This window comes from Fusarium flagelliforme, assembly GCF_020744385.1.
Source record: "Fusarium flagelliforme strain FIESC 12 MPI-CAGE-AA-0113 chromosome Unknown B0J16scaffold_1, whole genome shotgun sequence".
Classification (NCBI taxonomy): domain Eukaryota; kingdom Fungi; phylum Ascomycota; class Sordariomycetes; order Hypocreales; family Nectriaceae; genus Fusarium; species Fusarium flagelliforme.
Window position 1 is genome coordinate 3,735,829 of NW_025763503.1, and position 9,852 is coordinate 3,745,680.

Consider the following 9,852-nt stretch of genomic DNA (forward strand, 5'->3'; position numbering starts at 1 on the left):
AGCCGGGCTCTGAAACCCGTATCAAGGCTACCAATCGGCTCAGGAGACCTGTGAAGGACTCTTTAAAACTGCAGTGTTTGATTTAAGATGAAGCCTAGTAGGTCATTTATACTGGCCGTCCATATGCTTCACAATACTGCACTGTACGCCTGTATCCGCATATAGAAGCTACCTACACTACTGTACCTATCGGTGGGTCTCCATCCGCTTGATTATTACCAGCCAGGGGTTGGATCTCGTACTGTAGTAGCCGCCAGCTGAGAAACGTCATTCGCAGAGCGTCCAATCCCATCCAATACCTGACATTTGTCTAATGCAATGCCCAAACCTCATCTTCATCCAAGCACCAGCTGAAACCCTACGGAGCCCAACTTTAATCGTCCAGATCTTTTTTTTTCTTTCTCTTCTACGGCTCCAATTTACATGCATTGATATGATCATGGGTCAAGCGAAGCTTTGAACCCTTTCCGAAATCGCTATCTCCAACACGCTGAACCCTGAAATTATCTGTCCTGTCCCATAATCATCTACACAATGGAACATCCTTCAGCAGCCTGGTCTTCTCAGGCTCCGTCTCCCGAAAAGTCATGCGAGCTCTATATACGCGACTATCCTCACCGGTCTATCGCCATCGTGTCGTCCTCCCATACCCTAATATTCCGATACACCTCGTCCACCAGTGAAGCCATCGCGAACGGCTCGCTTACATCCTTAGCTGCGATTTCGAGACCCCGCGGGAACGTCGGCGAGACTCTAGTATCAAAATGCATGGTCGAATTCGCACCTGTTTCGAAACACCTACTGCAAGACTATCGTCGTCTAACTCATCGACCGATTTATGGAACATTGGGCTTGATCACGGTCAACAGCGAGGTCTTCCTATCTATCATTACACATGCGACGCGCGCTGCCACCTTACGGCCTGGCGAGACCGTAGAACGCATAGGCGGAGTCGCATTCTATTGCTTGAGTAGCGCAGACTACGACGATGTAGTTCCCCTTGAATCGCTAGATCCCGAGTTTTTAGATTCTGCATCAGTGCAGTCGGCGCCTTACGGTCAAGGCCTTGGTCGAAGGGAGGTGGCCATGGAGCATCCTTGCCATGAATTGCGCAACCTACTCAGCAATGGAACCTTTTACTACAGTACAGATTTCGATCTGACGAACCGACTTCAAGACAGGTGGGTTGGCGTCTCACTTATAACAAACCCCTACTGACGAACGACAGACCCATCAACTCCAACTCGTTTGAGATTGACAACTTCGATGATGGATTCCTCTGGAACTCATTCATGATCAGTCCTCTTGTGCAGTTTCGCTCTCGACTTATGCCAAATGAACGAGCAGCTCTTGATTCGTCGCGTATACTTACTTCAGCAATTCGTGGCTTTTGTAAAACAATGACCATCCCGCTGAGCTCATCGCCCCTGAAGAATGTCAAGTCAGGGATGCCCTCATTTATGACTCTCATATCTCGATTGTCTTGTCGCAGAGCTGGGACTCGCTTCAATTCGCGAGGTATCGATGATGATGGGCACGTAGCTAACTTTGTCGAAACTGAAACCACTTTCTGGAGTCCAGCAGGAACAATGTTTTCGTATGCTCAAGTACGTGGATCGGTTCCAGTGTTCTGGGAGCAGGCCGCCGACCTGATTCCAGGTCGCCAGAAGATCACAGTCACCAGATCTCCCGACGGAACGCAGCCTGCCTTCAACAAACATTTCGAGGAGCTTGAGCAATCCTATGGAGCAGTGCATGTCATCAACCTTCTTAGTGAGACTAAACCAGGTGAGGTCGAGCTCAGTAACCTCTACCATAAAGGTATCAGGCATTGTCCTTTGAGTCACGGAGAGCAGGGTGGATCTTCGGATCATGCCCTCCTGCGAGAGACAAATTATGATTTCCACGCCGAGACAAAGGGGCCCGCCGGATACGAGGCTGCTCGGGATATTCGTCGCTATATTGAGAATTCGACCGATGCTTTTGCGTACTTTCTAGCTGAGGAGACGACTGAGCCCAGGTATGAACAAGATAACGCTGGACATACGCGTATGGTGGTCGTGCTCCAGCAGGAGGGTGTTTTTCGAACCAACTGTCTTGACTGTCTCGATCGAACCAACCTTATACAGACAATGATCTCACAAATGGCGGTTGAGGCTTTCCTAGGACACCGCGGTGAATACGCTGCGTCCGATTTCTGGATGAGACATTCCAGTCTATGGGCAGATAATGGCGATTCCTTGTCCAAGACCTACGCTGGAACGGGTGCCCTCAAGTCGTCTTTCACACGCCACGGTAAGATGTCGCTCGCTGGAGCGGTCGCTGACGTGCGCAAATCCGTACAGCGTATCTACCACAACAACTTTCTCGATCCTTCTCGCCAGATCACTATTGACATGCTTCTGGGTCGTCTTGTTGGGCAAGCACCGGTGCTACTGTTTGATCCCATCAGCGACTTCGTGTCATCAGAGTTGGCCAAGAGGAGCGGTGAATTCACTTCATTTAACAGCATCACCATATGGGTTGGCACTTTCAATCTCAACGGACGTACAGAAGGCGTTGAGGATGATCTCGGGCCTTGGTTGTTCCCGGAAGCCCTGGGTAATGCCCAGCCAGATATTTTTGTGGTTGGATTTCAGGAGATTGTCGAGCTCAGTCCTCAGCAGATCATGAACAGTGATCCGTCACGGAAGAATCTCTGGGAGCAAGCTGTAAAGTATAATCTCAACGAGCGGCAGAAGCGATTGGGCGGCGAGCGGTATGTGTTGCTTCGAAGCGGGCAGCTTGTTGGAGCAGCACTATGCATCTTTGTCAAGACGCCTAGTCTAGCCAACATTAAGAACGTCGAAGGCAGTGTAAAAAAGACGGGTATGTCTGGCATGGCTGGAAACAAGGGCGCGGTGGCGATTCGATTCGACTACGCCAACACTCACATCTGTTTTGTCACGGCACATTTGGCCGCTGGGTTTTCTAACTACGATGAACGTAACCGTGATTACGCCACAATTCACCATGGCTTACGTTTCCAGAGAAATCGTGGTATTGATGACCATGGTGAGTGCTTACTGTCCCTTCTCCTATTATGCCGTTATGCTGACATCAATAGACGCTGTGATTTGGTTGGGCGACTTCAACTATCGTATTGGTCTTAATTCGGAGACTGCGCGCGCTCTCGTCAAGAAACGTGACTTTGAGACGCTGTATGAGAACGATCAGCTTAACCTTCAGATGGTAGCTGGGCTGTCGTTCCCTTTCTATTCTGAAGCTCGCATTACATTCCCACCCACGTACAAGTTCGACATTGGGACTGACAACTACGATACATCGTATGTGTTTAGCTGTGAATCACGTATCAGTGCATGTATGCTGACTTGAGATTTAGTGAGAAGGCTCGCATTCCTGCATGGACGGATCGTATTCTTCGAAAAGGTTCCAACCTGAGACAACTATTGTATAACTCGGCACCCCTGAAGTTCTCCGATCATCGACCTGTTCATGCCGCATTTGAGTGTAAAGTGAGCATCGTTGACGAGCAATTGCGAGAAACAATTAGCAAGGAATTGTATCAGCGTCGAAAGGCCGACGTTGGAGACGCAACGGCTCATCTCGGGACTGGTGAGGACAGCGATGACGAAGATCTCATCGGGTATGATTCTATCGAACCTGGGCTGCCTCCTGCAAGTTCTGATCGCCAGAAATGGTGGCTCGATAATAAACAGCCTGCTCGTGCCGCAGTGCCTGTGCCCAAACCTAGGAATGGGCAGGCAGTTGGACTCAATCCCAACCGTCCCTCGAATCCATTTGGTCTTACGGAGGAACCAGACTGGATCTCTATCCCAAGATCATCTTCAAAGGCATCACTATCCAGCATGTCGAGCTCACCGTTTGAAAAGGTCAGCTTGCCTAACTCGATGGCGTCGACTTCGAGTATTCAGCCTCGAAAGCTGCCTCCGCCGTATGATCCATCATCATTGCCAGCCAAGGTGGGACGTATCAACCTTATGGATGACCAGACTCCTATGGGCCATGTTGAGACGCCGCCTCCACCTCCGCCTCCCCGACGAGGAACGTCAGGGGTGGCACCGAACACTGGATTTGGTCTTAATAGAGTTCAGACTCAGTCGCAGCCGCTGCCACCCCCTCTAAGGCCAACATCAGCGGCCTCGCACGTTTCTCAGTTCTCGCAAAACAGTAAGGGCGGTAAGCCGGCACCTCCAGTAGCAAAGAAGCCGGCACATTTGACCACAACATCACCCAGTTCGAGCCCTGGGCTGAGTCACAGCCTTATGGATGAAGACTTTCGGCCTCCGCTGCCGTCGAGAGCTCAAACTGGCGGTCCCATGGGAGGCCATCAACTACCAGGCCTCGGAGCCGCTGCACGGAAACCCGTTGGCCTACCGAAGCAAGGAACTAACGGAACGGGTCTAAAGCCGTCAAGTTCAACCGGGGGTACGACGGGCGGGGTGCCATCGCGCCGACCCGCGCCGCCGGTACAGCCCAAGCCGCAATTACCGCAGCCAAATCAACATCAACGGCAAGGATCGATGGATTTGTTAGGTTCGCTGGACGACAGCCAGAATGTTGGAGGATGGGAGACATTGAAGCCAAGCACGAGAACATAAGGAGATGAACAGCATTGTTAGCATAGTAGTATTTGGATGCGCAGGCGTTGACTGGAGCGTTTCTGTGGGCTTGGATTTAGAGTAAGCCTGCCTGTCTGTCTGTCTCGTGTTGGATTATAGCTACTGGTACGGCATAAAAGTTGAAGTAAATTATAACTGTTATCTCTATGGTTCTTTTTTTTAATGTTTTCTTGTTGAGGGTGTTCACATTGAGTCTGTTACACGACATGTGAGCCAACAAATGAATCAGTGTGACCAGTCGGTCACGCAAAGCCCTGAACCCCTAGAATCGATATGGCGGTATGTCAAGCCACTGTTCATCGCCAAGATGCAGCTAATTAATTCGATCCCTTTTAGAGAACTGCACGTGGGGTGATGTGTGTGTGAGATACATAGAAGACTCCTGCTGCTGCTACCCTGGAGAGGCGAAATGGAGGGATTTTATTTGGCCTCATGACCCAGGTTCGTTGCCCCACAAACAAACAGACAAACAATGGATATCTGATCTCCAACCAATTTGCATGTATCAAGTCTGGGGTTGGTTCTATTGCTGCTGGTCTGAATATTCGGTCAGTTCGAACTAAGACATTCACTCTGCTGACTCTCAAGTCAGTACAGATCCTCGTCCGATACAGTTCAGACTAAGACTGGGCTGAACCAAAAGGAAGCACTAATTTAGTCTGGATCAACTCGAACGTTTTTGATTGATGTTTTGCTATGGATATTACCGATATCCACACTCACTTTAGCTTTTTTAATGGATGAAAAAGGCTTCGCTTCTGAATGAGTGCATTGCATTGGCTGTTAGTACAATACAGCAAGCAGGTCTTTCCTGTAGGTACCAGCTGCACTGTCGCTGTAGCTGTACCCTGTTGTGAGCACGAGACCTTGACCTTGGACGATCTAGACCAATGCTGATCACTTTATCAATCATATCACACCCTTGTTCGCCTTTCCCGTCCTGTCCTTGTCCTTTTCCCCTTCACTTTTTCCCTTCGCTCCGCTCTCTTCCTCGTCCCTCTCTCCACAATACAGCTCAGCTCCTCCTTACATTATTACTTGCATATCCGTAACCTCAAGAGAATAAACTTCAACATCTCGAGTCAATACCTACCTAGGTACTCTTCCTCCTCAACAAAACCCCACTCTACCGTGTTGTTCGAGAAAGATCGTCCCCGGTCTGGTCTGTGGTCCCATTAGCTCCAACTACTCTCGAACCGAGAAAACCGTTCCTACTTCCTACCTGAGTTACCTTGCAATTGGTCTTGCCTTACCTTGTCTTGGCTTGCCTCTCTCGTAAACCTTGATCGCAATTTCTCCCTTTTCCGCTCCCGTCCTTTTCTTCAACAAAGGAACCAACCGAGTACGGATACTCCTTTTTTGCTTTCCCATTCATCGTCTTGTTCCTTGTTCCTGGCATTTCCATCTACTGTACGGGTTCTTTCATTTCTTGGCTCTGTTTCTTTCAATATCAAATCAATCAATCGGCGAGAAACAGAAACGCTCAGACCCGTCGATCGTGGTGTAATTCCCTGCACGAGCAGACGAGTTACACGAGTCATTGGCGTACACCAACGAATTTGCTTGATGGCGCAGAACAAAACACTGCCATGCCCATGTGAAAACCAGAATTGAGATTTTAATCATCAATTTCACATCGTGAAGAGTGGGAAAACGCAAAAGCGAAGCAATTGGATGTCAGAATCACGACTCCGACTGGTCTCGGACTCATATTATACGATACGACGTACAACATCAACATAATCCAGCCTTTCCCTACCAGCCGCCTAATTATTTTCTTTACAATCACGCGGAGGAAGGAACCAAACCACCCATCATATCAACAGCATCTATCGGATACCCCATCACAAGTTTCAAACAAGTTTCAATAAATACATAATCAACCATGCCCGGCACTTCAGATCCTCGAATCAAGGTCAACCCCCTTATGCCTCCGGCAAAGCAAGAACGCATCCATGTCTGGCGAACCGAAGTCGCTTCCGCTCTTCACCTCCCCACGGCCCCGTCTCTATCATCCTCTCTATCATCATCATCCGCTGCGACACCTGATCCCGATCCGGATACTTCTTTCGCGACACCCCCATCGCCAGCCGGTTCAAGACCACGAAGTTTGTGGAAGCGCCTCAGCTGGCGCTTCGGACCTAAGAGACGAGCTGCCAACATGGCTGCAGCCGCTGCCGAGCTACCTCCCGATGGCCGAACGGCTATGTACCGTGGGCTCGAGACCAGGGAGCCCAGGGGCGAAGACGTGATGGACGAAGAGGGCGGCATACTCGAGAGGGATAGCGAGCAAGGAAATGGCTTGAGAGAGAAGCAGGAAAGGTTGGCACGGGCAGCACGATTACTCAACCGACGCGCTGGGGAACGGTGACCTTCTGGCTGATTGACGCATCCACCTACCACTCGCTATGACGAATGTGTCTCTGTAATCACGAAAGGCCCGGAACCAGTAATATTTCTTAATAGGCAAGCCGGGGCCATGCCGACATGTGTCATGATATAGCATTTATTCTTCATTAATTGATGTCCTTGACAGACAGCTTCACGCGTGTATGCAAGCACGCACGTACGTGCAACTAATCTTTCTAATCTGGGGTACGAGTGACATGCGACGATTGTGCCATATGATATGCTAATTCCATAAACATCAAATTGTGTCCAAGCACTCGCCTGCGAAGACAAGATTGGACAAATCAACGGCCCAAGGAACAAAGCAAATGTCTTTTGGACAAACGTCACCAGGGCAGAACCTTTGGAAAGGCTTCAGGACGAAGGAAGCCAGCGGAGACAACATAACAGTCGCTCATCTCGGTACCCGTGAACATAAATGTAAGGGGTGTAATTTTCGGGGGAAATGGTCTTTTTTAGAAACAGGAAACAGTTCATCTCCATCGTCTCTCACCAGGGCACGGTCTGGAAATGGACCGATAGACAGGAACGAAAAGACATAAAAGACAAGAGACAAGGAGAAAACAAAAAGCGCAAACATGAGAAAGCCTTCTTCGCGGCGATCCATCGGGATGGGCAAGGCCCTGTCCACTTTCTTAATGACCAACAAGACGGGAAGTGAGAGATACACGGATGCTAGGTGCCCGAGACAGGCAAAGAATAAAGGTGAAAAAAAGGGGGGAACTTTGCGATTTATCTGCCAGGTAAAAAAGAAAAAAACAAGAGCCGTCATCATCATAGAGGTTGGCGGTCGATTTTCTTCAAAGTCCGACGGACGAACGAGACGAAAGATTCCGCACCGCAACACTTTCCCTTTGCCAGAACCAGACCCTTATTGATTCATTCCTCCCTCTCCATCGCCATGAAAAAAGCAACGCACCGCGCAAAAAGAAGAAGCCTCGTACTATCATCCAGCCCGCCCAAGACAGTCCCAGCTATCCGTATGTCCAGGGGCAGACGAGTGTAACCGGGGCGAGAATACATCTCGGTTCCTATATGCCGAGACGCATGTGGTATCGAGGAGGATTATTGATAGATTTAGGAGGCAGCAGCAGGCGCAGGCTCCTCAGCGGCGGGCTCAGCGGGCTTGGCAGCCTCGCCCTCCTCCTTCTTGGGGGCATCAGCAGCACCGGCGGCCTCACCCTCAGCGCTGTCGGAAGAGGTCCAGAGGGTAAGGTTGTCGCGGAGGAGCTGCATGATGAGGGTGCTGTCGCGGTAAGACTCCTCAGACAGGGAGTCGAGCTCGGCAATAGCATCGTCGAAGGCCTGCTTCGCGAGGTGGCAAGCACGGTCGGGAGAGTTCAAGATCTCGTAGTAGAAGACGGAGAAGTTGAGGGCAAGACCAAGACGAATGGGGTGAGTGGGAGTGAGCTCGGTCTGAGCAACGTCGGTGGCGCTCTGTTGGGCACAGTTGTCAGCGAGGGGCACCAGGGGCCCGGATCTTGCGGCATGTGACTGTGGTGGGGGTAGTTTAGCCTTACCTTGTAAGCATCGTGGGCAGCGGTAGCAGCACCCTTACGCTTCTCACCGGAAGCGAACTCAGCCAGGTAACGGTGGTAGTCACCCTTCCTATAGATTGTAAACAAACTCGGTCAGCTTCTCGGTACAAAAAAATATCTGGGGTGCATTGCAATTTTTTCGTTGCGGAAAAAAACACGCATATGTCGAAATGTAGTGATTGGTGCATGAGCACAAAAAGGGCGGCAGACGAGGGGCCTCAGGCCAGAGGCGGGGAAGATAAAAACGCACATCTTGTGGTAGAAGACCTTGGACTCGCCAGTGGCGGCGTTGGGGATGAGGAAGTCGTCCAAAACGTCGAGGACATCCTGGCAGACCTTCTCGAGCTCGGTCTCGATCTTGTTGCGGTAGTCCTTGATGGTGGAGACGTGCTTGTCGGATCCCTTAGACTCCTCCTTCTGCTCGATCGAGGAAATGATGCGCCACGAGGCACGTCGGGTACCGACAACGTTCTTGTAGGCAACGCTGAGAAGGTTGCGCTCGTCGACGGTGAGCTCTCCGCCCAGCTTGGCCACCTCCTTCATGTAGGTGACCATCTCATCGTAGCGCTCAGCCTGCTCGCAGAGGCGGGCGAGGAAGGTCTTGCTATATTGCGGTAAGACGTACGAGGTTAGCGAAACGGTGTCCTGGCAGGATGATTGAAATCTCGACGAGCCAGAGCAGTTATCGAGCGCCGATAGCGTCACGAGAGAGGTGGGAGGGAACCATCTGGACAAACCTTTCACGCTATCACACCATAATAGTCAGCATCGAAACAACATAGATTAGGGAGATAGGGAGCGAGAGAGATGAGCTATGAGATCAAAGTAGCCAGTACCGCATGGAGGACACACGAGAGAACTCGAAGAGCATCGCAAGCTGCATAACCACGTGTTGGAGGTCATGAACCGGAAATTATCGACGAGGAAACTCGTGGTGGTGATGCCGTCCATGTTGGGCTTCGACTGAGGGGTTGTGCGGGCTTCGGCGGGAGCAGGCCGAGAAGGAAAAGGATGCCAGGACCCTCTGGAAAAGGAGGGGGGAATGATGCAGCGCAGCGCAGCAAAGAGACGACTTACCTCAGTGGCCATTGTGGAAGATTTTGGGTATTTGGTTGATAGAAAATAGGAAGCGGTCGTAAGGGAAAAGAAAGTTAGAAGTTGAGGTTGTGAGTGAGAAGATGGGAATTTTTGGAGGTTGAGATTTGGGGGGGTGAGAGGAGGAGGGAGCGAGATGGTAACCTATGACCGTAACCTCAGAGGGA

The 9,852-nt window shown here is 50.6% G+C and overlaps 3 protein-coding genes across 3 annotated transcripts; 2 read left to right on the plus strand and 1 right to left on the minus strand.

The window, feature by feature from the left end:
* Positions 1–328: 328 nt before the first annotated feature.
* Positions 329–4,756, plus strand: B0J16DRAFT_328442 (SacI homology domain-containing protein). Its single transcript, XM_046126227.1, has 4 exons — positions 329–1,181; positions 1,229–3,054; positions 3,107–3,326; positions 3,383–4,756. Exons 1-4 carry the CDS (start codon positions 535–537, stop codon positions 4,620–4,622), a joined length of 3,933 nt encoding a protein of 1,310 aa, XP_045989175.1. The 5' UTR covers positions 329–534; the 3' UTR covers positions 4,623–4,756.
* Positions 4,757–6,356: 1,600 nt separating this feature from the next.
* B0J16DRAFT_21756 (uncharacterized protein) lies at positions 6,357–7,255 on the plus strand. The gene has a single exon (XM_046123004.1). The coding sequence runs from the start codon at positions 6,529–6,531 to the stop codon at positions 7,012–7,014; it is 486 nt and encodes a 161-aa protein (XP_045989176.1). The 5' UTR covers positions 6,357–6,528; the 3' UTR covers positions 7,015–7,255.
* Positions 7,256–7,958: 703 nt separating this feature from the next.
* On the minus strand, positions 7,959–9,514 carry B0J16DRAFT_21555 (14-3-3 domain-containing protein). Its single transcript, XM_046123003.1, has 3 exons — positions 8,841–9,514; positions 8,573–8,660; positions 7,959–8,489 (listed from the first exon to the last, which is right to left on the minus strand). Exons 1-3 carry the CDS (start codon positions 9,143–9,145, stop codon positions 8,130–8,132), a joined length of 753 nt encoding a protein of 250 aa, XP_045989177.1. The 5' UTR covers positions 9,146–9,514; the 3' UTR covers positions 7,959–8,129.
* Positions 9,515–9,852: the final 338 nt, after the last annotated feature.

Coding starts and splice junctions, on each gene's coding strand:
- B0J16DRAFT_328442 (XM_046126227.1), top strand. CDS start 535: ATGGAACATCCTTCAGCAGCCTGGTCTTCTCAGGCTCCGTCTCCCGAA. Junction 1,182..1,228: donor ACGAACCGACTTCAAGACAG/GTGGGTTGGCGT, acceptor GACGAACGACAG/ACCCATCAACTCCAACTCGT. Junction 3,327..3,382: donor ACTGACAACTACGATACATC/GTATGTGTTTAG, acceptor CTTGAGATTTAG/TGAGAAGGCTCGCATTCCTG.
- B0J16DRAFT_21555 (XM_046123003.1), bottom strand. CDS start 9,145: ATGGTCACCTACATGAAGGAGGTGGCCAAGCTGGGCGGAGAGCTCACC. Junction 8,661..8,840: donor AAGGTCTTCTACCACAAGAT/GTGCGTTTTTAT, acceptor TACAATCTATAG/GAAGGGTGACTACCACCGTT. Junction 8,490..8,572: donor CTGCCCACGATGCTTACAAG/GTAAGGCTAAAC, acceptor TGTGCCCAACAG/AGCGCCACCGACGTTGCTCA.
- B0J16DRAFT_21756 (XM_046123004.1), top strand. CDS start 6,529: ATGCCCGGCACTTCAGATCCTCGAATCAAGGTCAACCCCCTTATGCCT.